Source organism: Nematostella vectensis, chromosome 6 (assembly GCF_932526225.1).
Source record: "Nematostella vectensis chromosome 6, jaNemVect1.1, whole genome shotgun sequence".
Classification (NCBI taxonomy): domain Eukaryota; kingdom Metazoa; phylum Cnidaria; class Anthozoa; order Actiniaria; family Edwardsiidae; genus Nematostella; species Nematostella vectensis.
This window is the reverse complement of record NC_064039.1, coordinates 1,559,185-1,583,773: the sequence shown is the minus strand read 5'-3', so window position 1 is coordinate 1,583,773 and position 24,589 is coordinate 1,559,185. Positions and strand designations below refer to the sequence as shown.

At 38.0% G+C, this 24,589-nt stretch overlaps 4 protein-coding genes across 5 annotated transcripts in view; 3 read left to right on the top strand and 1 right to left on the bottom strand.

Annotated features, from left to right (window-relative positions):
* Positions 1-48: 48 nt before the first annotated feature.
* Positions 49-2,413, top strand: LOC5505589 (V-type proton ATPase subunit e 2). The gene is made up of 4 exons (XM_032373908.2): positions 49-291; positions 610-657; positions 1,868-1,990; positions 2,369-2,413. Exons 1-3 carry the CDS (start codon positions 179-181, stop codon positions 1,971-1,973), a joined length of 267 nt encoding a protein of 88 aa, XP_032229799.1. The 5' UTR covers positions 49-178; the 3' UTR covers positions 1,974-1,990; positions 2,369-2,413.
* A 3,591-nt stretch (positions 2,414-6,004) lies between these two features.
* On the top strand, positions 6,005-10,773 carry LOC5505587 (sideroflexin-2). 2 transcript variants are annotated; one of them, XM_001626296.3, is made up of 10 exons: positions 6,005-6,140; positions 6,526-6,708; positions 7,053-7,223; positions 7,444-7,542; positions 7,658-7,733; positions 7,842-7,927; positions 8,473-8,600; positions 8,839-8,888; positions 9,113-9,210; positions 9,381-10,773. In XM_001626296.3, exons 2-10 carry the CDS (start codon positions 6,557-6,559, stop codon positions 9,478-9,480), a joined length of 960 nt encoding a protein of 319 aa, XP_001626346.2. In that variant the 5' UTR covers positions 6,005-6,140; positions 6,526-6,556; the 3' UTR covers positions 9,481-10,773. The 2 variants fall into 2 exon arrangements, with proteins under 2 accessions (XP_001626346.2, XP_048584860.1); XM_048728903.1 differs by lacking the exon at positions 6,526-6,708 and having other exon boundaries at positions 6,025-6,140.
* On the bottom strand, positions 9,580-13,193 carry LOC5505568 (BCL2/adenovirus E1B 19 kDa protein-interacting protein 3). Its single transcript, XM_032373921.2, has 7 exons — positions 13,034-13,193; positions 12,833-12,965; positions 12,584-12,629; positions 12,165-12,241; positions 11,882-11,968; positions 11,458-11,532; positions 9,580-11,227 (listed from the first exon to the last, which is right to left on the bottom strand). The coding sequence occupies exons 1-7, from the start codon at positions 13,083-13,085 to the stop codon at positions 11,185-11,187; spliced, it is 513 nt and encodes a 170-aa protein (XP_032229812.2). The 5' UTR covers positions 13,086-13,193; the 3' UTR covers positions 9,580-11,184.
* An 868-nt stretch (positions 13,194-14,061) lies between these two features.
* Positions 14,062-24,589, top strand: part of LOC5505590 — a 45,286-nt gene continuing 34,758 nt past the window's right edge. Inside the window, exons 1-8 of the mRNA XM_048728888.1 lie at positions 14,062-15,074; positions 17,912-18,124; positions 20,870-20,989; positions 21,505-21,642; positions 22,494-22,649; positions 22,769-22,831; positions 23,161-23,247; positions 24,320-24,445. Coding sequence (XP_048584845.1) covers positions 14,373-15,074; positions 17,912-18,124; positions 20,870-20,989; positions 21,505-21,642; positions 22,494-22,649; positions 22,769-22,831; positions 23,161-23,247; positions 24,320-24,445 — 1,605 coding nt within the window. The 5' untranslated portion in view covers positions 14,062-14,372. The remainder of the gene's footprint in view (positions 15,075-17,911; positions 18,125-20,869; positions 20,990-21,504; positions 21,643-22,493; positions 22,650-22,768; positions 22,832-23,160; positions 23,248-24,319; positions 24,446-24,589) is intronic.

Here is a 24,589-nt window from a genome sequence, read left to right as displayed (position 1 = left end):
TACATTGGGATGAAGTTTAAAAAAGGACACCGAGCAGGGAAAGAGCCACAGGAGCGATGTTATCGATGTTACCGATCCTTCGTTATTTCTTCTTTATTTTAGGAGATAGGAGAAGATAAGTTGCGGGTATCCTGTGCTTTCAGAAGTTCACGTGACCTTCACAAGCGAAAAAGACAAGATGGCGAATGGTTCTGCCGTGGGGGCGGCCGCCATTCCGGTGGTCGTTGTGACAGTTTTCTGGGTAATTGTTGGAGCGGTTGTACCATGTTTTATTAGGGGAAATAATAAGAGGTAAGAATAAAGATTTAGATATTTGTTAAATGCTCAATTTCATATCATAGCGAGGTAGAACCCCCTGACTGTAGATTGAAATTTTTGTTTTGATTGGTTTGGCCGATGAAAATGTCTAATCAGTTTGTTGAAGGTTTTATATAAATCTTTTATCGTGGATAATGTAATCGGTGTAAGCCTGTAAATGTCTCGCGATTTGTATTTAAATTCCCCATTTCCCAAAATTTTGTCTAATGAAGCGGTGGTTGCATTTGTCTTCTCTTCTGATTGCGAATCGGTAAAAATATGTATCTCGACTAAAATATATTTTTGTTTCAGACTTATACAGACAATGCTGGTGTTGACAGCCATTTGTTGTTGGCTTTTGTATCCTTTTATTTATTTATTTATCAAGGAGGACTTGAAATAAACTTATAATCATGAGACAAAGTTCAAATTCATACTTTTCACTCCTGCATGCAGAATCCTTTTTTCGATTGAAATCAACATCTGAATCTATTTAAGCTGATGTTACACGCATCATGTTTTGGTGTCCTTTTTCCCGTGATACTCAGTTGTGTGGAAAAATGATGCTTGTAACAGGGTCAGATTTGTGAGTTTTCGGATACGGCACATGTTGCGAGTTTTTATTCAACTTCAAAATCTTGCATTGCTAAATGACCAATATCGACGAAAACAACGCGTGTAACAGGTCTACGGTCAATGTTTTGTGCAATACCTTCCCAAAGTAAAGAGATGTTGATGACTATTTCCGTAGAAAAGAAAGAAATTTGACGATTTTAAAAATGGTGAAATATGAATTCAAAGCCATGTCTGTGTGTGTCTTTTTAGTGTGTGTGCAAACGCTTGCAACCGATGTTGACAGCACGTGCCAGAAAAACGACCTGTGTAACATGTTGAATTCATAGCGATGTTACAAAAAAAACATCTTGTGTAACATGTACCGTCAGCTTGCAACCCATATCTCGGAAAAACAACGCCTAAAAACGATGCATGTAACATCGCCCTTATTCTGGCATAGCAGAATTGAGCTCAGCACAGAGCACAACCACACTAGCCGTGCTGCAAAAAAAGGCACGATGTAGTTTAAAAAAATTTGGTTTTTGATGTGCTGAATGAAATGCCATTTATTTTGATTTTGTGCAAATGAAACCCCTCATCAATTAAATTTGAATACTTGCAATCTATTGAGTAAGAATAATTTAGTTTGACATCTATATAAACGTTCAAGTTAATGAATTTGTGTTGATGCAAATATAGAATTAGATTCAGTATGGTAGGAGCACAATGTATGAATCGGACCTTGCACCTTGGATGGCCATTGCATTTGGCAGGCGCTAAGGCCATATTCCCATCTCCCTTTGTACAGGGGAAAGTTGTTTTTTTAGTGGCTGGAGTTCCACATCCTCTCTATCTCAAAAGCATTGACTGACAAATTTCAGGCTACTTTTCCTCAACGGAAAAAGTCCTCAGGAAAGGTTCTTGTAAATCCCCTGTGTGGTTGGGTGTGTGGACCAGTTGATGGTTTGTATTTGGTAAATTATAGATGACATTATGACCTTAACTGCTGGTCTAGCTGGCTGTGTGCCTACCTTAGTCAATTGAACCCACTGATAGGACCTATGATGCCGGCAGAGACCCTCCATGACATCATGAAAGAATGGGGAGGGAGAAAAGAATGAATAGCAACAAAATATTGGTAGGTAAACAGCCAGAACAACTGAATCTCTTGATGGCATGATGAAAAAGTGAAGAGAAATAGGATAAATAAACCAAATCAGCAAATTCAATTATCTATTCATCTCAGCTCACTAAAGTCTCATTAATATAAGCTTGCTTTTTTTCACTAACATTAGCAACTACACCCTTTGATAAAAGGCTAGACTGTCAAAACAATAAATATTGATGGCTGTACATAAAAGTGTATTTGGTTGTGGAAAAATTAAAAATTAATATTCAAGGTTTTATCATTTCTACAATGTTAGCTACACTTTGTTTAAACAAGCTCTGACTTTTGTAGTTGAATATGTCAACAAATATGTGAATGTGACCCTGATTAATTTATTTTTATTTTCAGAATTGTCCATATGGGTTCATTGTCAGGGAAGCAGCATGTTTGCAAGAGAAATGATGCATTATTCATTGCTTTTGTAACTGTAATTATACCCTAAGGTTCTTACAATCGACTTGACTCATGCATATAGTAGGAATAGTTTTCAATGACATGAGTGTTCTTGAAAATTAAAATTCCTTCTGAATATACCTACCATTTACCATACACTAACAATGTTTCAATAAAAGATATGTCAAATAGAGCAAAAAGTGATTGTGAAAGTGTATAATAAAATCAATAATTAAATTGACCACTATTTTTTTAACGCTAAGCTGTGTGGGATATCAAGTTACTGAGGGCTTGATAAGTTTTCAGTGTCAACTCAATTTAAAGTATGTTTTTCTGAGTTATATAATTATCTAACTAAAAGATCAATTTATTTCATGCATCTGTCATCTAATAGATATACAGATGATGGCTCAGCAGATATGAACACAATAGTATGCAACAAGATCTTTTTTAGTCTTTTGTGCATCTATTAGATTTGAACAGGCGCAAAAAAATGACATCCTATTTGTTTTATACAACAAGGTTTTTAGTTTTGTTTATGTTCTAGTTTTTGGGAGCATGTGCAGATATGCCGACTCCAAGAGTGCATGTGTCCTCTAATAACCCATGGACCCATGACCAATCAGAGCTTACAATTACTATTACTTAAGAGGGTAAACACATTACAGTAGTTAAAAACATTGAGAACTTTGTGCCGTTAATGAGTGTCATTGTATAAAGCTGTCTGGAACATTAAATTAATCACATTTTTGTGTGAATCCTGCATACCCATCAGCTCTCCCACTTAAGTTGGGAGTCTCAAGATTTTGGACATCTCCAGCTCTCCCACATGGAGCACCAAATTTCCTGCTTTTTAGCGATTTTTATCTCTTCCAAAAAATATTCTATAGAAAATTGACATTTTGCCTATTTCCTATTGAAATAATTACAACAATAATCTCCTTAAGTAGTGCAATTTATCTATCCTTCTTTTCACCCCCTAAGCCAGGGGGTGAAAAGAAGGGGACCAATAGAAGCCAGGGGGCGAAAAGAAGGGGAGCAATAGAAGCCAGGGGGCGAAAAGAAGGGGACCAATAGAAGCCAGGGGGCAAAAAGAAGGGGACCAATAGAAGCCAGGGGGCGAAAAGAAGTGGACCAATAGAAGCCAGGGGGCGAAAAGAAGGGGACCAATAGAAGCATGGGGGTGAAAAGAAGGGAACCAATAGAAGCCATGGGGTGAAAAGAAGGGAACCAATAGAAGCCAGGGGGTGAAAAGAAGGGGACAAATAGGAGCCAGGGGGCGAAAAGAAGGGGACCAATAGAAGCCAGGGGGCGAAAAGAAGGGGACCAATAGAAGCCAGGGGGTGAAAAGAAGGGGACCAATAGAAGTCATGGGGTGAAAAGAAGGGGACCAATAGAAGTCATGGGGTAAAAAGAAGGGAACCAATAGAAGCCAGAGGGTGAAAAGAAGGGAACCAATAGAAGCCAGGGGGTGAAAAGAAGGGGAGCAATAGAAGCCAGGGGGCGAAAAGAAGGGGAGCAATAGAAGCCATGGGGTGAAAAGAAGGGGACCAATAGAAGTCAGGGGGCGAAAAGAAGGGGACTAATAGAAGCCATGGGGCGAAAAGAAGGGGACCAATAGAAGCCATGGGTGAAAAGAAGGGGACCAATAGAAGCCATGGGGTGAAAAGAAGGTAACCAATAGAAGCCAAGGGGTGAAAAGAAGGGAACCAATAGAAGCCAGGGGGTGAAAAGAAGGGAACCAATAGAAGCCAGGGGGTGAAAAGAAGGGGAGCAATAGAAGCCATGGGGTTAAAAGAAGGGAACCAATAGCAGCTAGGGGTGGAAGGAAGGGGACAAATAGAAGCCAGGGGGCGAAAAGAAGGGGACCAATAGAAGCCAGGGGGTGAAAAGAAGGGGACCAATAGAAGTCATGGGGTGAAAAGAAGGGGACCAATAGAAGTCATGGGGTAAAAAGAAGGGAACCAATAGAAGCCAGGGGGTGAAAAGAAGGGAACCAATAGAAGCCAGGGGGTGAAAAGAAGGGGAGCAATAGAAGCCATGAGGTGAAAAGAAGGGGACCAATAGAAGTCAGGGGGCGAAAAGAAGGGGACCAATAGAAGTCAGGGGGCGAAAAGAAGGGGACCAATAGAAGCCAGGGGGCGGAAAGAAGGGGACCAATAGAAGCCAGGGGGCGAAAAGAAGGGGACCAATAGAAGCCATGGGTGAAAAGAAGGGAACCAATAGAAGCCAGGGGGTGAAAAGAAGGGAACCAATAGAAGCCAGGGGGTGAAAAGAAGGGGAGCAATAGAAGCCAGGGGGCGAAAAGAAGGGGAGCAATAGAAGCCAGGGAGTGAAAAGAAGGGGACCAATAGAAGTCAGGGGGCGAAAAGAAGGGGACCAATAGAAGTCAGGGGGTGAAAAGAAGGGGACCAATAGAAGCCATGGGGTGAAAATAAGGGGACCAATAGAAGCCAGAAGGCAAAAAGAAAGGGACCAATAGAAGGCATGGGTGAAAAGAAGGGGAGCAATAGAAGCCATGGGGTGAAAAGAAGGGGACCAATAGAAGCCAGGGGGGAAGGAGGGGAGCAATAGAAGCCAGGGGGTGAAAAGAAGGGGACAAATAGAAGCCAGGGGGCGAAAAGAAGGGGACCAATAGAAGCCAGGGGGTGAAAAGAAGGGGACCAATAGAAGCCAGGGGGCGAAAAGAAGGGGAGCAATAGAAGCCATGGGGTGAAAAGAAGGGGACCAATAGAAGCCATGGGGTGAAAAGAAGGGGACCAATAGAAGCATGGGGATGAAAAGAAGGGAACCAAAAGAAGCCATGGGGTGAAAAGAAGGGGACCAATAGAAGCCAGGGGGTGAAAAGAAGGGGACCAATAGAAGCCATGGGGTGAAAAGAAGGGGACCAATAGAAGCCAGGGGGGGGGGGAGAAGGGGAGCAATAGAAGCCAGGGGGTGAAAAGAAGGGGACAAATAGAAGCCAGGGGGTGAAAAGAAGGGGACCAAAAGAAGCCAGGGGGCGAAAAGAAGGGGACCAATAAAACCCAGGGGGTGAAAAAAGGGGACCAATAGAAGTCAGGGGGTGAAAAGAAGGGGAGCAATAAAACCCAGTGGGTGAAAAAAAGAGAACCAATAGAAGCCATGGGGTGAAAAGAAGGGGAGCAATAGAAGCCATGGGGTGAAAAGAAGGGGACCAATAGAAGCCATGGGGTGAAAAGAAGGGGACCAATAGAAGCCAGGGGGGGGGAGAAGGGGAGCAATAGAAGCCAGGGGGCGAAAAGAAGGGGACCAATTGAAGCCAGGGGGTGAAAAGAAGGGGACAAATAGAAGCCAGGGGAGGAGGCTACTGCTAACTAGCATTGTTGTATAAATAATGTTATGAAAAGGGACCGACAAATGGCAGTGTTTATAGAGAAAATTGTTATTGTCGTCCATCCATGTTGATTGGTTACCCTGGGTACCAGAGGCTCGAGCTTCACTCCGACAGCGAACGATCGTCGTAGTCAGTAAAGGGCTCATATATAGTAAATGAACGAAGCTCGAGACTCTGATACCCAGGGTATTGATTGCTATATCCACTATAAGGGCCATTATTGGGCTTCCTGTGGTCTAGTGCGGATTGCGGGCTCAACTTGTTTGCCCGCTAAACTTGTTTGACTGGTGTCGTGTCCCGGGTTCATGTTCTTTATTAGAAAATTTTCAATCGTAGATCGAGAAAGGGATCGAACGATGCTCTGATTTATAGGTTAGTGTCATGCTAATATATATATATATATTTTTTGGTTTTGTGTAGATGATTATTGTCCGCTGTCAGTTTTCTACCTCGTTGTGATTGTTTACCTGAAAGCATTCGCGATGACCTGATGACTTGGATTGATGTTCGATTTTATTTTGACTTTAATTACTTAGATTATTAATTACTGAGCCTCCTCGAAATAGGTAAATTGGAAACTACCACTAGATAATTTTGTCATAATAGCGAATTATTTGGTTAAAATGACAATGACATTAGCTGACTCTAAACCATTGAATCCATGTACCATTTTTTCAATGATCTCTTTTTTGATATTCTTAATATTCATATAAAAAAGCCATTTTCTTCAGTATCTCTAATAGTTTAAAAATTTCAGGCAGAGTTACTATTACTTTACACTGGCAATCATGGCGGGAAGAATAGACCTAGACACGCCACGCTGGGACCAGTCAACCTTTACTGGCCGCTTCAAACATTTCCTGGCAATTACTGACTGGACTAAAAGTTTTCACACAAACAAAGAACTTGATGATGCAAAGGACTTGGTAGAGAAGTATAGGTATTCAAATTGATTGAAAGTCATTTTTTTAAAAACCTTATTTGTGGAATGCGAAGCGTGATTAGCAATTGGTAAGGACTGATCTTTATAAAATTTGTCTACTGTCTGAGAGTATGTTTAATATAGAGGTTCAAGGCCTCAACTAAATCTTTTTCTGCCGCAGAGGGGGGGGCAGGATTCAGTTATTCCTTGTATTTGTCAGGGAGGGCGGGGATGAGATGCATTTGTAAAATTCCAGCTTTACTCAGGTACAGCTACCAGCCTTATAACTCCCTTTGAGTTGTTCTCATATGAGAGTCAGTTGACTGAATGGTCATTTCACCTTTCATGTGTTCTAATCGTAGGAGAGGAGAGGAGCCTGCTGGGGTGTCTGTAGAAGACTTATGGAATGCCAAGCATCTGGCAGACTCCGCCTTTCACCCTGACACAGGTGACAGAATGAATCTGATTGGTCGCATGACTTTTCAAGTTCCTGGAGGAATGGCTATCACTGGTGCTATGTTGCAGTGGTACAGGTGACACATATATGTACAATATTTTCTACTCTAAATCCAATTTCTTTTTTAAATCTGTCTTGTTCTCAGAGATTGAAAATTTATTTGTTTTTGTATTAGTGATGTCTAGTGGGAATGATGACTTAGATCATGTTTATGCCTTTTATAATGCAGGTCCTTGTCTTAGAGAAATAAGATTCATTTTTAACACTTAGGTTACATTATTATCTGTCTCTTTCAGAACTGTTCCTGCTGTGGTGTTCTGGCAATGGGTCAATCAATCATTCAATGCTCTTGTCAATTACACAAACAGAAATGCAAAGTCAGAAATCACCAACAAGTATGTAACAGCACTATTAATTATATTTTATTGTAGCTGTCCAGACCATAAATAAGGCCATCCTACATATTTTGCTTACTAATATATTTATTCATTTATTTCATACCTTTTACAGGCAGATAGGAATAGCATATGCTTCAGCAACCACTAGTGCAGTTGCTGTATCTGTAGGATTCAATCATCTAGTTAAGGCAAGTGATATGTTCGCAAAACTTTTTTGATAGAAACTATGGTCACATTCCAAGGTCACATGCTCTTACATATCTTGTGAACCTACTGAATTCCTGTTTTTCTTGAAGACTGCACCCCCCTTGCTGGCTAGGTATGTCCCGTTTGTTGCAGTGGCAGCTGCCAACTGTGTCAATATCCCACTTATGAGACAAAGGTAATCTTCACAGAAAGAAGAACAAAAATATACTCCTTTTTACTGTCTTGATATTGGACAGAATCTGTTATATCATAAAACATACTTTTCTAAGTTGTCTCTGAACCTCAAGTTAGATTTGGGTTTTGATAAATAACATACCCTTGGAGTGAAACTTGGATTTATTCCATTGTTGAAAAACCTGCTTAGTTGTGCCCAATTTCAAATATCTAGTCTGGATATGTTTTCTTGCCCTAAAAACTGTACTTTCTTTGCTTGTTGCTCTTAATGTTTCTCATGAATCCAGGATTTGAATTTCTGTAAAAAATAAATAAATAAAATATTAGCAAAAGATATCTGCATTGGCAGGAAATTTTCTATAATGATCGATTAAATGAATTTAGCCTTGATTCTGGCATTAGATGCATGCCCAGGAGACTGCTGCTACTTAAGTTGCAAAATGTAAAAGGGAACTGTCAACTCAATATCAAATCATTAAGGCAGGCTTTTCCGACAAAGTATATTCCTAGCTCTTGTGATCTAACCCTGATGCCTGTCTTTGCTAGGGAGCTTGCCCACGGGATTGTTGTGTTTGACAAGCATGGTAATGCTATTGGTCCATCTAAAAAGGCTGCTGTCAAAGGCATCTCTCAAGTAGTTATCTCTAGAGTAACTATGGCAGCTCCAGGAATGTGTAAGTACTCTTTGCTGGCCTGAATATGCAAAGGTGGTGGGGGGTGGTGGTGGTGGTGGTGGTGGGGGGGGGGGGATGAACCATGAAACAGAACTTCTAGAGATCGTAGTAATGTGTGTTAAATTTTGCTCAGAATTTAGGAGTGTGGCAAGCTTTTTCTCAGGGACATGGCATTTGATTGGCACCAAGTAGATACCTTGATTTTTGCTGAAATTGCTTTATATTAATTTTGTTCTAGTAATAATACCCATTATCATGGAAAAACTAGAGAGATATTCTTTTATGCAGGTATGTTCTTTGAGATAATTAATATATGGAAAAATGTGGTCTTGGTGGCTTGTGCATATTTGTATGGTGCATATGTTTGAAAGTAATGTATACACTTTATTCATTTGCAATAGAGATAAGTATTAGTCCAATATTTATATCCTAACAAAAGATGTAATTTGCCTATTCTTTGTATGGGTGGGTGCTGTTCCACTGACAAAAGAAACATTTTTTTTTTGTTACAGAGGATACGCTTTCTCCATGGCCCTCTACAGATGCTGTTATGCGGTGTTAGCTTGTCTTTGATGGTCCCTGCAGCATGCTCAATATTTCCACAGAAATGGTAAGATGTGTCACTGTTTTTAATATATATTTCCAACTTCTAGTTTCCTCAAAAGCTGCTGTTTGGCCTATCAAGGCAGGACAGGAGACACTTCATGGCCTAGACCCAACAGCAGCTATTCAACTTCTATGTGAAAATGTATGCTAAACCTAAATTCTGTTCTGTTGAAGCTCAATGAATGTAGATCAGCTGGAACCCGAACTACAAGAGAAAATTAAAAAGATGGGAGGTCCTACCATTGACAAAGTCTACTTTAATAAGGGGCTTTGATCCTGTATTAGAATAGGCAGTATTTTATATATTAAACACCCCCGGTCACAATAGCACAAGTGTATGGCATATTTATGGTAATAAAGGGCTTGAAACACATTTCTGCAGATGCAAAGTTTATTTAATTTTAAGGCTGAATAGTAATTTTTTTATACCAGTGAGATTAAAGCCTAATTGCCCTTCTTTTCATCAAAGGAATAACCAGGAGTTCATGATTTTTATGTAATATTAATTAGTAAGTTTTTGGGGGTTTAGGACTGTGTGTTAAAATTGCTTTTGTTGCAAAATACAATTCATTAGCCCTCTTCTGGCTATTCCTCTGTGAAGCTTATATATTAGTCTGTGCAGGTGCAATTACAAAATCTTTATAATGATTTAAAGGCTGTATGCATTTAAGATAAGTTTGTTAATCTCAAAAATTAAATAGCTTTGATTTGCAAAGAAATGGAAATGTATGACAGGCCCGTAGCCAGGGTTTTTTTTGAAGAACTTTGAGTGGAAGGTCTGCTCAAATGCAAGAATATCGAGAAACACTTGTGGGCTATAGGAGGAAGTATCTTTAAAAAATGCTCCGCTTAACATGTAAACCAAGCTAAACACCCTGGCTCAGGGCCTGTAAGGTGGATTATTTAGGACGGAAACCTTCTTAAAACCAACAGCCTTTGAAGCAAAAAATACACTAAAAATACTATTTTACACTTTACAAACATAATGCATGTCTGAGAGTGACATGAATCTACAATATTATACTGTAACAAACATAATAAATGTATTAAAGAACCTTTAACGTTATATGTTTTAGACAGCATCATAATAAGATGGCAGTTTTTATCTGATACAGATGCACAAATCCTAGGTCTAATTTATTAGTATAGCATATTCTAAGATCTTTATTGTTAAAAGCCCAGCATTTTTCCCTGTTTTTTTTTTCAAAGTGTGCAGTTAAGCACACTGCCCTGCATATTTATTCCAGTTCAACTGTTGGAGATTATCCATTAGACAGTTTTGTTGCTTCTCAACTGCTCTGTGCATAAATTATTTTTATCAAAGGTTCATTGAAGAAAAGGTTTAAAATCCAATTATTATGAGAGATATTAAAAATAGGACTTGAATTCAAAAACTAATTTTCATACAATCAATTTTCAAGCTCAATACTGTAGACAAATAATAGAAAATAAACAATTATTGATAAAACTTCTTGTTAGGATATAAAATGGATTAGTGGTGTTTAAGCATTCCATATGTTTATCTTTGCACTTTATGTGCTTACAGAATAAATGGTGAAGAAATACATTTTACAGTAGACTGTCTTGTATAGTTTGAATACGATTGCCCAACTGTCATACTCATACAAGAGAATTCTCCCCCTCCCCACCCCCCCTTTCCCTCTCATTCTATAAAATAACCCACAAGATCCTCAAATCAATTTCTAGGGACATGATCCAGCTGTGGGTCATGATAGGATTTGTAGGGGCTATGTCACCAGTTTTCTAGTATTTCATGCTAAGGTTTGATTCTTTAAATACCTATTGGTCATTTGCTAAGGCAAGCTTTTAATTTCCCCCTTAGTAAACCATGAAACTTCTGACATAGCCTCTAAACGAAGATTTGACGTATGATACAACCAGCAAACTATGCACAGTAGAATTTCTATGTACAGGAAAAGCTCACAAAAAGTCCCCAGCAAGCAATTGATGTTGCTGTTCAAACTGCATGAGTCTCTGTTATTTTCCTTCCAACATAGACCCTGATAAGAAAATCACACATCCTGTTAGTTGCATGAGAAGAGAGCGCTTTAAAACAATAAGGTTGCATCCCTACTCGCATTAAGTAGCAATACACTGCACTTATGCAATATCAATTAAAAGCATCACCTTGCTTCCCCCTCTTCTACACTGAGTAGCAATTTACTAAACTATCCTGATGTGGAACATCTTCTCCCTTACATTTAAGTCCAGTAGCAATGTACTCACTTACCCAATGCCGAATGCAACCAGGTGGGATAATAGTATAGTGGGTAGTACCACATAGATATTCACATTCAACAGGTCACTGACAAAAAAAAAATGTTATCAGGTTATTCTCATCACTTGGTAATCAACTAATATCACTTTGATTTATGATCTAAGCTTCTAGCAGCCAAAAATACAGTAAATGTATGTGACATTATCTAAAATACAGGAGAAAATGTCTTGAAAGGGCCTTTTGGGGCCCCTCCTGTTAAACATCCTGGCTACGCCACTGAGGACATGTAGGTTGTAAGTGTGCCACACTTAACCTAATTCAGGTTTTGGAGAGTCTGGCACACCAAATCATTAAAATACACTGCAAAATTTATTGCAAATGCATTATTTTTTGCCCCCCTCCCCCTTCCTGCCAGCACACTGAGCATGACATCAACCTCTTCATCACTTTAGTCCTTCTCAGACTGAGGGGCGTTCGGGGTGGCATCTTTTTACTCTTTGAAGGATGTCTAAGTCTCCACTCCCTAAAAAGAACCAATATTCAAATATAAGGAATATATAAATATTCATGTTTGATTAATCAAGAACATGAAATGTGTATGATACCTCATATAAAAAGGACATCTAAGTATACTAGGAGGGTGAGCACGGGCAAATGATCTGGAAATCTTTTATACGGGGGTAGAGGGGGAGGGGGTTGGCAGAAAGCCTTTTGCTTACTTTGGTGGATGTCTTTCAATTCCACTGGACCATTCCCAGATCCAGTCAGTCTTTGGCTCTTGGGGAAGAATTGATGCCTGGAAAAATAAGCGATCAATCTCAAGTGAACATTCGGCATTCGTGCGTTAAGCGTCTGTAAATTTACGGTACTTATACGTGACAATGATATTGTGCGTTCGATTTTGAGACGTGAGCTTCGGCGCGATGGTAATGATGCGAATCGAACTGCGCATACAACAGGACTAAAGACAAGACTTTTAAAGAACTCGCCAGCGATGATAAGGCGCACGATTAATCCCTAGGATAGGTCTGAGACCACTCTTTATCTACAAAGCTTAAAAGTTCTAAAAGGGTCAATAACCCGAAAGTAGCTTAGCCAACGTAACTGACAAAGAAAAGACAACAACACTGCTACTTACTGGGACCTCTTGGGATGGGTTTCTCGGAGATGGAGACTTTTCTCCGCTAAAAAAAAAAAACACAATAACGTAATCATAAAGCATTCAACTATTATATACCTTGTGAGGTTATGATTATGCCCCTAGCTCCTCGTATTCGCAATACGAATATCGTAAACAACGCTAAGTCAGGATGTAAATAAAGCGCAGTCGGTTCAGTTATCAAGAAAGTCTCGCGGTTGAATGCGGCTGCTACTCTTTGATACTAACTTGGAGTTTTGTCTGTAGTGATCTTCCACTGCTTCGGCTAAAAGATCTTCCATTACTCCAGCTTGTGAGCCCGTAGGGGAGTAATGAACACTGTTTCCATTTGGAGGCGACCCGTCCAAATTCACCCAGGAACCTAGCGAACAAAACATCAGTTGGGCTTGCAAACAGCTACGAAATAACTCTGAAGAAGCATTCGTTTACCGTTTAGAGACTCGTTAGAGCTATCACTGTTATTCCCACCGTTATGAGCCATATTCCAATCAAAACAGAGAGCGATTTTTTGTCGACTAAACTGTTTTTCTTTGGATATGGTTTTGTTACGAAAAAGAAAGTTTTGTTTATAAATGACGTTCTTCTTCGAGCGCTCATCCAATCGGATTACTGAAATTGGATCACATGATATCACGTGCTTATGCAAATCTAACTCCTTTTATTTTTGCCGCTAAAATTGAATGAGCCTTGCTTTATTCTGTGGTTTTTACCCTATTCAAATCTTGGTAGAGCATTTTTACATGCCGCATAAGCCTACTAAAATACAATACATTTGCATATCAGACTGGTTTTAGGTCGTCGAAATATTTGGTCCATGTGTGTGTGTTTCTCTTAGGTTGCATTGTTTTTCTTGCCGACCGCACGGGCGCGCTTCTTGATGGTGTAGAGCTATCTTGTCCTCGATGTCATGTACGCACTCAACTCAACTCAATTCCAGTTGCCTTGTGACACCTCAACCCCTGGGGCTCATTATGCAGACAATAAAAGCCTGATTATCTAAAATATGAGTAAAAAGGTGACGATCCAAAATAATTACTTGAAAATGAGTGAAGATCTATCAATTTGTAGGAGTACAATCTTTTTTAAGGGAGTGTTTTACTCAAGACATCTTAAAATTTCGGAGCCCCCGTTCCCTTATAGGGCCCAAAAAATTTCTTTCTCTTTCCCTTAGAGGACCTTTTTTTCGGAGCCCCCCCCCCCCCCCCTCCCTTTTGGTGGTTAAAAAATTTCGGACCCCCGCTCAGTATCCTCCCCCCCCCCCTCCCCTTGCTGTATTTTATTTAATGAACACTCTCTAAAAACGTCTAACGTTCAGTTGAGGCTCAAGGTGAAAATTTATATATATATTTATATATATGTTATTAATAAAAATGGTTCTCAAGCAAGCGTGTCCTAAAAAGATTCCTCCCGCACCCCCTCCCCCGTTAAGTGGCGAAAGTAGCGTTATTCGGTTGCATGACAACATTGGCCCATGCGTGAGCTCGCACCAACTAACCGTAAAAAAAAAGTCGACACTTTCGACACTATTGTAAAAGTTACAACACGAGATACTGCTTAAAACTTTCGTAAAGAACTAATCTTAACTAGTGGAAAAAAATTCAAGTCTGTTTTAAAATGGAAGAGGTTTACTTATGGGGGCTAAGCTCGTTCTAGTCGGGGAATGAGCGATGATGCTCCTCTTGAACGAGGTTTACGTTCCTAAACGAGCTGGTCGTAAATAATGAATTTTACGTGTTAAAGCAGTTTGAAGGAGATAATTGCAATCAATATGAATCGCAGTCAATCTTGGAGAGCCATTCCGTCGGATGGTTCGGGACAAAGCGAGGGGAGGAGAGCGACTTCGCAACCAAATCTAGCACCTGAAAGCGCAGCCGCGGTGAAAGACGGATCACGGAGCTCAAAATCAACTATTGATGAACTACGAAGAAAACTAGTACACTTGAATAAAGAATTAGATCAAGAACGTGTCTATGTCAAGCAACTAAGGCGAGAAAAGTCTGTGGAGTTGAGACATCTTCGCGAAGATGAACAGAGAAAAGCCTCGACCCAACTCACCGAACTGAGGTCCAAACTCCACAAGGAGAAACAGAACGAACTCACCGCTCAGAAGGAACAACTCCACAGAGAGAAAGAACGGGAGATTATCCAGATTATAAAGCAAAAGGATGACGCATTGAGGACTGCACAGCATGAATGGGCCAAGGATAGGGAAGAATTAAAGGGTAAATTACGCGCCGAGGTTTGGAGTGAGGCAAAAGAGGAAGCCAAGAAAGATTCCGAGCGCGAAAAAGTCCGACTCGAGCAAGAGATCTTTGACCTTAGAAGGCAACGAAAAGAGGTAGAAGATGCCCTAAAAATTATACAAGACGCTGATAAAAGAAAAGCTGACGAAATCAGAAGGATATTTCACGAACATGAAGTGGATATGGACAAATTCAAGCGGAATTCTTGGCAAGAAAGCCGACGGCAGGTAAATTTGAATGTTAGTGATTGCGAGTCTTTGAACTTGATCGACCTTGATTATGATATTCTAAGGCGGCTGTAAACACCAAAAATTATACTTTTTGTTATCGTGTTATAGCGTTTTTATTACCTTTTATGACGACAGACATATCAAATAATTCCTTAACAGTATCGATATTTCTTTGATACCCACAGTCAGAAACTGTAGTCTTGATTTGTTAAGTAAACATTCGCAGTAGTGTTTCCACAATAGAATGCCACTTACAATAATTCCGGAGGTGTCCCCTTACAAATAACCTAAAAATCCCTACTATTTAACCTGTTATCACTGCCTGTGTATTCGATCAAAGAAGGAATAAATATTTGGTAATTTGTGTTTCAATCAAAATGATGATGTCAATCATGAGATTGATTAATTATGGTAAACATATCCGTTTGACAAGCATGTCAAAGTATATGTTTGAATGCCCTTTTCACCCTCCCCCCCCCCCCCCCCCCCCCCTACTGGGCCCGGTCCTAGAGAGCAGGTTAACAATAACCCAGGGATGAATGCCCTTTTTAACTTGTGAATGCTTGCAAAGCATTTACGAGTTATTGGAGGGACTTCTGTGTCACTCGATCGTCAGATCGTTGGATCGAACATCCGTAAACTTTTTGTGGTCTTTCTGTGCTTTCGCAACACAGCAATTTTTAGATCTTCCTGTAAACTTCCGGTGACCAACTTCCGGTTACAGCTTAGTACTATAAAAGTGCCTTGTCATTGACCTGTGACCGCTACAGCAGTCATTACGTGTTATAGCCGTAAATTATATATAAGCTAGTTTTTACAGAAAAGTCTTTGATGTGGGTTGAGCGTGCACATGCGCCTTAGTCACTGGCGTCAATCGATCTTCTACGGTTCAGTCCAATTCAAGTTGTTAGTTTACAAAACAAGTAAAATGCTAGCAAAGCTTTTAATTCTCCTTCTTTTAGTACTTGAAGGTTTGCGTCTCTGGGTTTTCGCATTAATTGTTTGAATTTTTGCTGAAAGAGTGAGTTTGTGCTGAAAGAGCGGATAGCCAAAGCTACAACTTTTAAAGTCAGAGAAACACAAGTGAAAAGCCTCTGTTAGCAGGGCCTTTCTTTGCAGGGTTGGCTTACAGAGCCCTTTGATTATCCAATCAAATGTTTAGATAGCCGTATTCATCTGTGTGTTAGCCTGCTTTCTCAGGACATACCCCTGATATGACTTCTCCATGAACAAGATAATCAATGCTCGTCTCAATGTTATGGAAATTTTTGTAAGTGCTAATGATGTTACGAAATGCTCCTTTTTTCTCTTCCATTGTTTTGGGATGTTTGGCACATTTTTTATCAGACTTTTCTTTCAGCAAAGTCTTATTTTTTGAGCTGTGGAATAATGGAATCAACCTGAATATATTGTACCAACAATCAATTTTCAAAGCTGATTTCCAATGAGATGGCTTTAGCAAATGAAATATTGATGAGCTTTCCTCAAACAATGAAATGAAAGCTTGGGATATCAACAGGTGGTTTGAAATACAAGGAACTGAATTTATTAGTATGAGTGCCTCAAAATTTTTCACCAAATCAGTGGGATATTTAATTTAAAGCCACCAAGTCTCCATCTAAAACCTTTCCTAAAATCACACTAGAACAACCTTTGGTTTGAGTTTTTCTAAAATGGCTGAGCATTACAAAGATGTAACATTCAGGTATGTTATGTGTGTATATTTATTATGCTTCTCAAAGCATCTTGCAGATTACGTACTTGTGCCATATATATTGGTATTTCTTTTTATTTGTATAATGTACAAGTTCTAAATGTTTCTCATATTCAAGTTTTCACATTGTATACTTCTTCGTTTGTCACGATTCCATTTTTCCTACCGTAACTTTTTGATAGGTAGAAATGTGTTCTCAAGGGGTCACTAGATCACTCTTCATTCCCTGATGTATTTCATTGTTAGAATTCAATGTTAGAACTACTATCATACATCACCAGTTCAGCATGTCTTATCACGAATTATATAGTTGATAGTTGTAAAGCATTAGAAATACTTTGATTTATTGCCAGTATCATTTAGAAACCAGAAATTTTATTACCTTCAATCAGGGCAATTATATAGGAGCACTCTTGAAATGTTCGCAATCACTGAATTCCTTCAATTCAATGTTAAATTAATCCAACCTTAGGGCTTAGCCCAACACTTATGGCTTTATATTTAAATCAGCCTTTATTTTTAATTCCTTTTTGTATACAAAAGTAGCCAATATAAAGCCTTTTGATTTTATTTTTAATGTATACTGTACAGAAAAAGGAAATTTTAAAGTTTATCTTTAAATTTTCAATACGCACGTATGGTAGCCCATGCTGTTACTGTATACCAGGGAGATTCCCAAGAAATTTAAATCACAATTAAGTTTTTGCTGTGACAGACAGAAACTTTTAATTTAAATCAATTTGTCTCACTAGTGTCATGCACAAACTGAGATATAAATAATTTTTAAATGTAAATTTTCTGCAGCCATTTTGCTTATCCCACTCAATATCCCATATTTCGGAGTGATACTTGTCATTAGGCAACAGATCAGAATGCATGTTTTATGAAGTTCCAATGAAGTATATTTTATAGTATATAATTATAAATCAATGCAAGGTTGATAAAGTAAGTTGTACGGCTCTGCGAAACAGAGTAATTGCTCTGACATTTTGAGCATAAACCCTTTGTGGGAAAAAAAAATAAGGTGTTTTTTTCGCTACCACGAAAGACTAATGCTTGAAACCTTAGTGCACTACTCTGTTTCACATACGCCTATTTAAAAGGCTGTCTTTATTTCTAGATGTCAGAGATTCGTCAGCTACTGAACATCATAGAGCAGCTAGAACACAAACTTGGATTAGAATCAGGACATATTACCAGGCTGCGGCTTGAAAAGGAGGGTTTGTACGACGAGCTGCGGCGCAAGGCTGGGTCGTTTGACGCATGGGATAGTATGATGTCATCTTCATTGAGACCCGAAAATGAAATCAATGGGAGCACTTCTCCAAAAATGGTAAGCGATCTTCTTCCTCCATCCGTCTCTTATCTCCTCCCCCCTCTCACCCTGCCAAATGTAAGAAAAGTAGGTAAATATAATGTCCTATTAATTATTGAAATTTTGTATCAAGGATTCAAATATTGTTTAATTTGCTCAAGCATATGGTTTATGAAAATGAGAAACTAAACTAAATGTTTTTTTCTTTATTGTTTTATTACTGAACATTAATAAGATCATTTCATTTATAACTTAGTTATGTAAAATAATATATATTTTTTGCCTTGTACCCACAAGGCAAAAAGTTATATATTTTTTACAAATGTAATAGCAATCATGATTTAAACAGTTTTTGAACCTGCACAATTTTTAAATAGATTAAGATAACCAAAATTGATACAGCAAAATACAGCAGTAAAAACGAGAATATTTAATTTCACTAACATTATATACAAAGCCGGCACTGGGGATGGTTTTAATTTTTTTTTTTTTTTTAAATGTGAAATGAAAAAAAAAAAACAGAAAATATCTCTGAGGAGAATCTATACATACACTGGGTAATTTATTGACAGTATTTTGTCACTATTGCTGGTGCCTAATTTAGTATTCAATAGAACAACCATGCATTTATTAACATAAGCACTAGGCCCTAATTTATGCAAACATTTAAAACTTGCCAAGGGAAATATTACCCATCATAACTCTACTCCAACAACACAGGATGTAGACAAGGCTGTGGTAATCATATCTAAGAATTCCCAAACATGGTAATGATTGGATTTAATTTGTTTGTTTTTTTGTTTAGCATGCAAGGTAACTTGAACTCAAGCTGTTATGATGTTTAAAGCTGTACTCACTGATACTGACTCATATCATGCAATGATGCTATAATAATAGCATAGATATGCTCTCAGATATGGGTATTATCGTATCGTTTTCAGTTTTATGTGATGTGCATTTTTAGCAGGGTATTTATTTACAAGGTGTTCGTTTTAAAAAGATTTCTCTTTCAAGTGATGATTGTATTTTTCATTATTATAAAGAAATGTATGGGTAAAAAAGTGAAGTAAAAAATAATTTTATTTTCTATTAAGTAAATTATTGCTTTATATATATATTTTTTAGTATTAAGAGCTAAATAAGAGTTGCTTTTACTAACTTTTTTTAGGTACTGCAAAATGGTGTTACTACCACATTCATTAATTAGTCTTACACACCACCTTGCATTTTTACTGCTATGAACTATCATGTTTATAATAATCACTTTGTTTACTTTAACTGCACAGAATACAAAATATTCATTTTATTTTATCAGTATTTAGTTTTATAAAATTGGGGGAAAATGAATAGTATAATTGTTCTTTTTGATATGCACAATTCTGTGCATGAGGTTTAGCAATTAGTTTATTTTTATAGAAATCGAAAAATCTTTAAAACCAGTATTAGAACACATTCTATAAAATGTAAAGCTCCTTTAAATATTTGTTATCAAAATTATAAGATGTTTTTCAAAATTGGAACTTTTTGGTCTAGAAAAACAAGCAAATTTGTAAGGGAAAGTTCATTTATTATCCCAAGGGGGGGGGGGGGTGAGGATACTGTGGGGGGGCCTTGAGAAATTTCCAAGGTCTAAAGGGGGGTGTCAAAAGTAAGTGAGTTTTAATAATTGGGGGCACTGATTTCTTTGTGTGTTGTCTCTTCTAATTTGACCAAGTGTCAGATCAGACTTCTTGGTTCAATAAGTCTCGGGCGCAGTTATTTTGCATGTAAAATCCAGGAGTCCGGAATACATATTAAACTATGTTTTAATTATCGAATGCAAACCTGTATATACCTATTTAAAAAAACATTGTCAGTGCGAAACTGCAAATGGCGATTGGCAAATGGCAGTTCTAGGACCAAAAGGAACCATGGGTCTCATTAAATTTCTACTAAATGCTGAAGAATATGGATAAATCAAACAATTATCCATTAAAGATCATCAATGTATGTCTCTGACATTGCCAGACTTTGTTTAACACCTTTAATTTTACGAATGATTAGTACCCAGAAGCACTGTTCGGGCTTAGAACTGCCATTTACTATTTGCCATTCGCCATTTGCACTGACAACCTTTTTTGAAATAGGTGTATACCCTATTTTTTTCATGGTTTCCGCTATATACTTATGTTTCATGTTTTAAATCATTAAAACGTTCTAATGCCAAGTGCTCACTCTTTATTATCAATATCCTTGCTCGTATCTTATTTGCTGTCTTCCTCTCTTTCTTTTCTTTCTCGTGCTGCACTTTTCTCGCATGGAGAAGAACGAGAAGCTTTTTTCCTACTTCTGTGTCATATATAACATCAACATTTATCAGGTTGACAATCTGGATTTAGTCGCACATTTGAGAATTTGAGTGCCTTCACTTTTTCTAAATTAATATTTTTAGCCAATTCCTTCCCCTCCACTTTCTCACCAACTTGCAGCAGCTAATCTCTTGCCCGCGTTCCTTTGACATTGTCGTTCCCTCCTTTGCTCCTTCTTTATTCGTTTTATTTTTCGAGGTGCGGGGGAGGGGGGGGGCACCGAAAATATTGGGGGAGCATGAAAAAAATTTTTACACCTGAAGGGGGGGGGGGGGGGGGGGCAGTTAATTTTTTCCCTTACTTTTATCAAAATCCTTACTTTTATCAAAATCATCCCCCCTCGGGATAATGAAGGAACTTTCCATAATTTTATTTAATTTTTTAATATATTTATGATGATTTCTATTGTTCCTAGGATCGAACCAATGGGAGTCAGGAGCTTAGGTCGCTCCAAAGAAAAAATGTGGAGCTTAGCTCACTTGTCAAAAAGCTGGATGAGAAAAACCAACAACTTGCCACAAGGAATGCAGAGCTGGTCAGTACTTACTTTTTGTGTTACGTACAGTACAAACAGGCCTCTAAAAGTGATATTCACCTGTCTCGACTGTCAGGCATCTTACAACAAATACTTTACTTATGATTTAAGGGGAAAGGATCTAGTTCTTGATTCTTTTTAAAGAGGCCCAATGCCCCCCATCGGTCTCCCTTCCAACACTCACACTCCTCCCATGGGTAGCTTTAACTGGCAGAGTGGGTGGGCCATACAAGAAGCAGGAGGACCATAAAGACAAAGAAAAATATTCAAGACTACCAGTCCTTGTACGGCCTTAGCAAATGGTGGCAATCAGATATTTATTAATAAGCGTTATCATCTAATGTATTTCTCACAAATCCTCCTTTGCTTATATATAATATTAGGACTATTTGATCTCTCCCATTATACCATTTTTTTGTATGATGCGACTTAAATGAGCTCATTCCTGTCCTGTTTCCTATTAAATCGATTATGTAACCTATTGATTATTTTTTATATATTTTTTCGTCAACTAGATGTCAGAATTGGAAAACTCCAACAAAGAACACAGAGACAAGAACAAAAGGTTGGAGAAGAAAAACCAAGAGCTCACACAGAACAGCAGAAAACTGGAAACCAAGAACAAATTGCTATTAGAAGAACTCAATAGCTTAGTAAGTACCAGAGGTGCTAGTCCACACTTAAACCCTTACAAAATGCTTAGCCATGGTAAAACAATAAAATGTACCAAAGTACAGGAGTGTCACAGGAACAGGGCTTCTGGAATTACACGCTTGTGCGGAAGCGCATAATTTGGCTTTCTCCACGTAATCCTCGTAATCCACAAATTTCCCCGTAATCCTGAGTAATTTGGCTAAATTTTGAAAGACAAAACATTCAAGTGCACAGCTGATGTGTTCTTTTAGGGTTCTTACCTCTATTTCTCGTAAAAAAGACATATATTTTTCATAAAAGTGTGATATTTCAAACTGAATTTCAAAAACAAATAAAATGACTCGGCGTTTCTTTTTTGCTAAACAGCGAAGACATAGGGCTAATAATAAAATACCTTTTTTAATAAGCTGGTGGCTAGGAGCCAATGAAAACTTGCCTAAGATATTTTTGCGCATAAAATACACCTTTTTAAGTTATTTCGTGCTTTCCTTCGGTACAAAATGTAGTTTAGGCGTAACAGTTGATATTCCGTGTAATTTAGCACGTAATTCAGTAAAGAATCCCGCAAAATTTTGATTTTTAAAGAAAATGTATTGCAAAATCCCGCACAATTTAGCGCGTAATGATTGATTTTCCATGTTATTTAGCACGTACTTTAGCACAGAATCCTGCATAAGTTTTTCCGCGTAATTCCAGAAGCCCTGCAGGAAGTAATGTTTGAAACTAAAAATATTTTACTATTTTATTATATATAATATTTTACTATTTTACTATTTTACTATGCAGGGGCAGACTGACAAAACATCATAGCTTCAACTATTATTTACTCTTTGATCTTCTTCTCTTGCAGAAGAAAAAGAACTCAGTATCTAGTAAAGATGTGGGTATGCGCAAAGGTGTGCGCCCCCGCGGGCAGGCGCCCACAGATAATGATGAGTTTGCTGCTCATAAACAACAAATCAAGGAACAGGCAAAAATGATAGAAGGACTGAAGCAAAGCCTTGTGGTAAGATGACATTAACTTTTTCTCACTAAAGAGCTAGCCAAGTGGGTTGAGATTTTTTTTCTGTTAGCCCTTCAATCAATGATGTAGACTGACATTTTGAATTTCCTTTTGTGTTTTAGGAGAAAGAAAGGAGAATTGATCTTCTAAAGGAAAGAAATCGTAAAAATAAGAAATCTATGATAGTGAGTTTTGATACTGCAGCATTTAAAAAATATTGTTAACTACAGTTCATAAGTATCAGTTCAATTTACTTACTAATTAAATATTTTCAGACAGTGCCCTCAAATATAAGCACTGTTTTTGAAGGGAAATGGGAAATAAGTACCAAAAGCTGTCATAGTATGTACAGATCCCCTAAAAGATTAATCTTCTAACCTGCTGCATTATATGGTGTACCTGTACTAGTTATCTGGGTGTCAGGCATATTGAGACTCTAAGCATCTTCATGAGTTAACCTGCCTTTGTTTAGTGCTGATGCTGTTGATAAGTCCATGCTCTGTTTTTGATCTAGCCTAGACTTACCGTCTCTATGGATACTGGCTCACCTGATGAAGATGCTGCCTCTATCCAATCAGACATGAGTGATGTATCTGAAATGGTATGTACCCATGGTGAAGGTTCTATCTAGCTGTAAGGCAAGAGAGGGGGGGCAGAAATGCAGAAATAATATGTGTAAATGGCAAGAAATCATCATCATACTGTCTGCAGATAATGTTGTGTTAAAATGATGTTACCATGTTTTTGATGTTACCATCATACTGCTGTATCATCAATTGCAATTTGACAACTAAGGTGTTTGACTCAATTTTTCTGTGATCTCCTAAATCAAATCATAATCTGAAGTAGATGTTTATAGATATATTCCTTCTCAAGTGGATGGTAATGATGTGTAAACATCAATCTTTCGATTCTTGTTGAGTTGCCATCTAATACATGCCAACATACATGTTAACAGATGTCTCACCTGCATCATAATTTAGGCCCAATTTTCAGCAACCAAAGTCAGTACAAAATTGCATGCCTCACAAGATCTCCTAGTGCATTACCTTACTGCATCCTTTAATTGAGCCTGGAATCCACGTTCCCCAAGTCACTGTCTAGACAGCAGAGTGCTGTATATCAGGCAGTGTATTATTATTCTGTCACTTAATTAATGTATGTAAATATCTACAGCCTTGTAATCTGATATTCTCTTGTTCATCATTTTCTATGGTTCATGCATTCATTTTATTAACATTTTGTTGTTGTTATTGTATCAAAATGCATTGAGGCTCAGTATCATATTACCATTATTATTTTAATGAAATTACAACCCCTTGTTGTGATGCTTATGATTATCTAGGTTATTATTGATTTATCTATTGTTCAGTTTTTATGACAGCCTTGTTTGCATGGTGAGCTCGTTTATTCAAAGAATGTAAACATGAAATTCCTAAGTTGCTAGAAATGCAGATGAGCCCAGCTATCTGACCTTGCAGTGGAGTCTTGTATTATTTATTATGGATTTCTTTGTGTTTTCTAAAGTATTTTCAGATTACTTCTTTGCCCAATCTTTACACAAACTGTTTATTTTCTAATGATTGGTAATTTTGGCCTAGGTAAAGCGTTATTTTAGACAAATTGAGGTATTCTGTCTAAATCATGCTTATTTTGATCTATTTTCTTTGCAGTCGTCTGCTGATTCTGATGCCCAAAAGTTTAAGAAGTTAACCAAAGAGTTACTAGCCTTGGAGAGGGCATATGCATTACTGCAGGCTCAGGTTGGCAGTACAATGGACTCGGAGAGAGAGGAAATGGTACAAAAAATTTGTTATCCCAATCATTATTGGCAATCGCCTAGTTATTACGAGTTGCTATAAAAACGGTTTGATAAAAGCCCATATGCTTAGGACAATCCCACAAATCCAGAACCTTCACTGACCCTGTCCTGTCAATTGCAT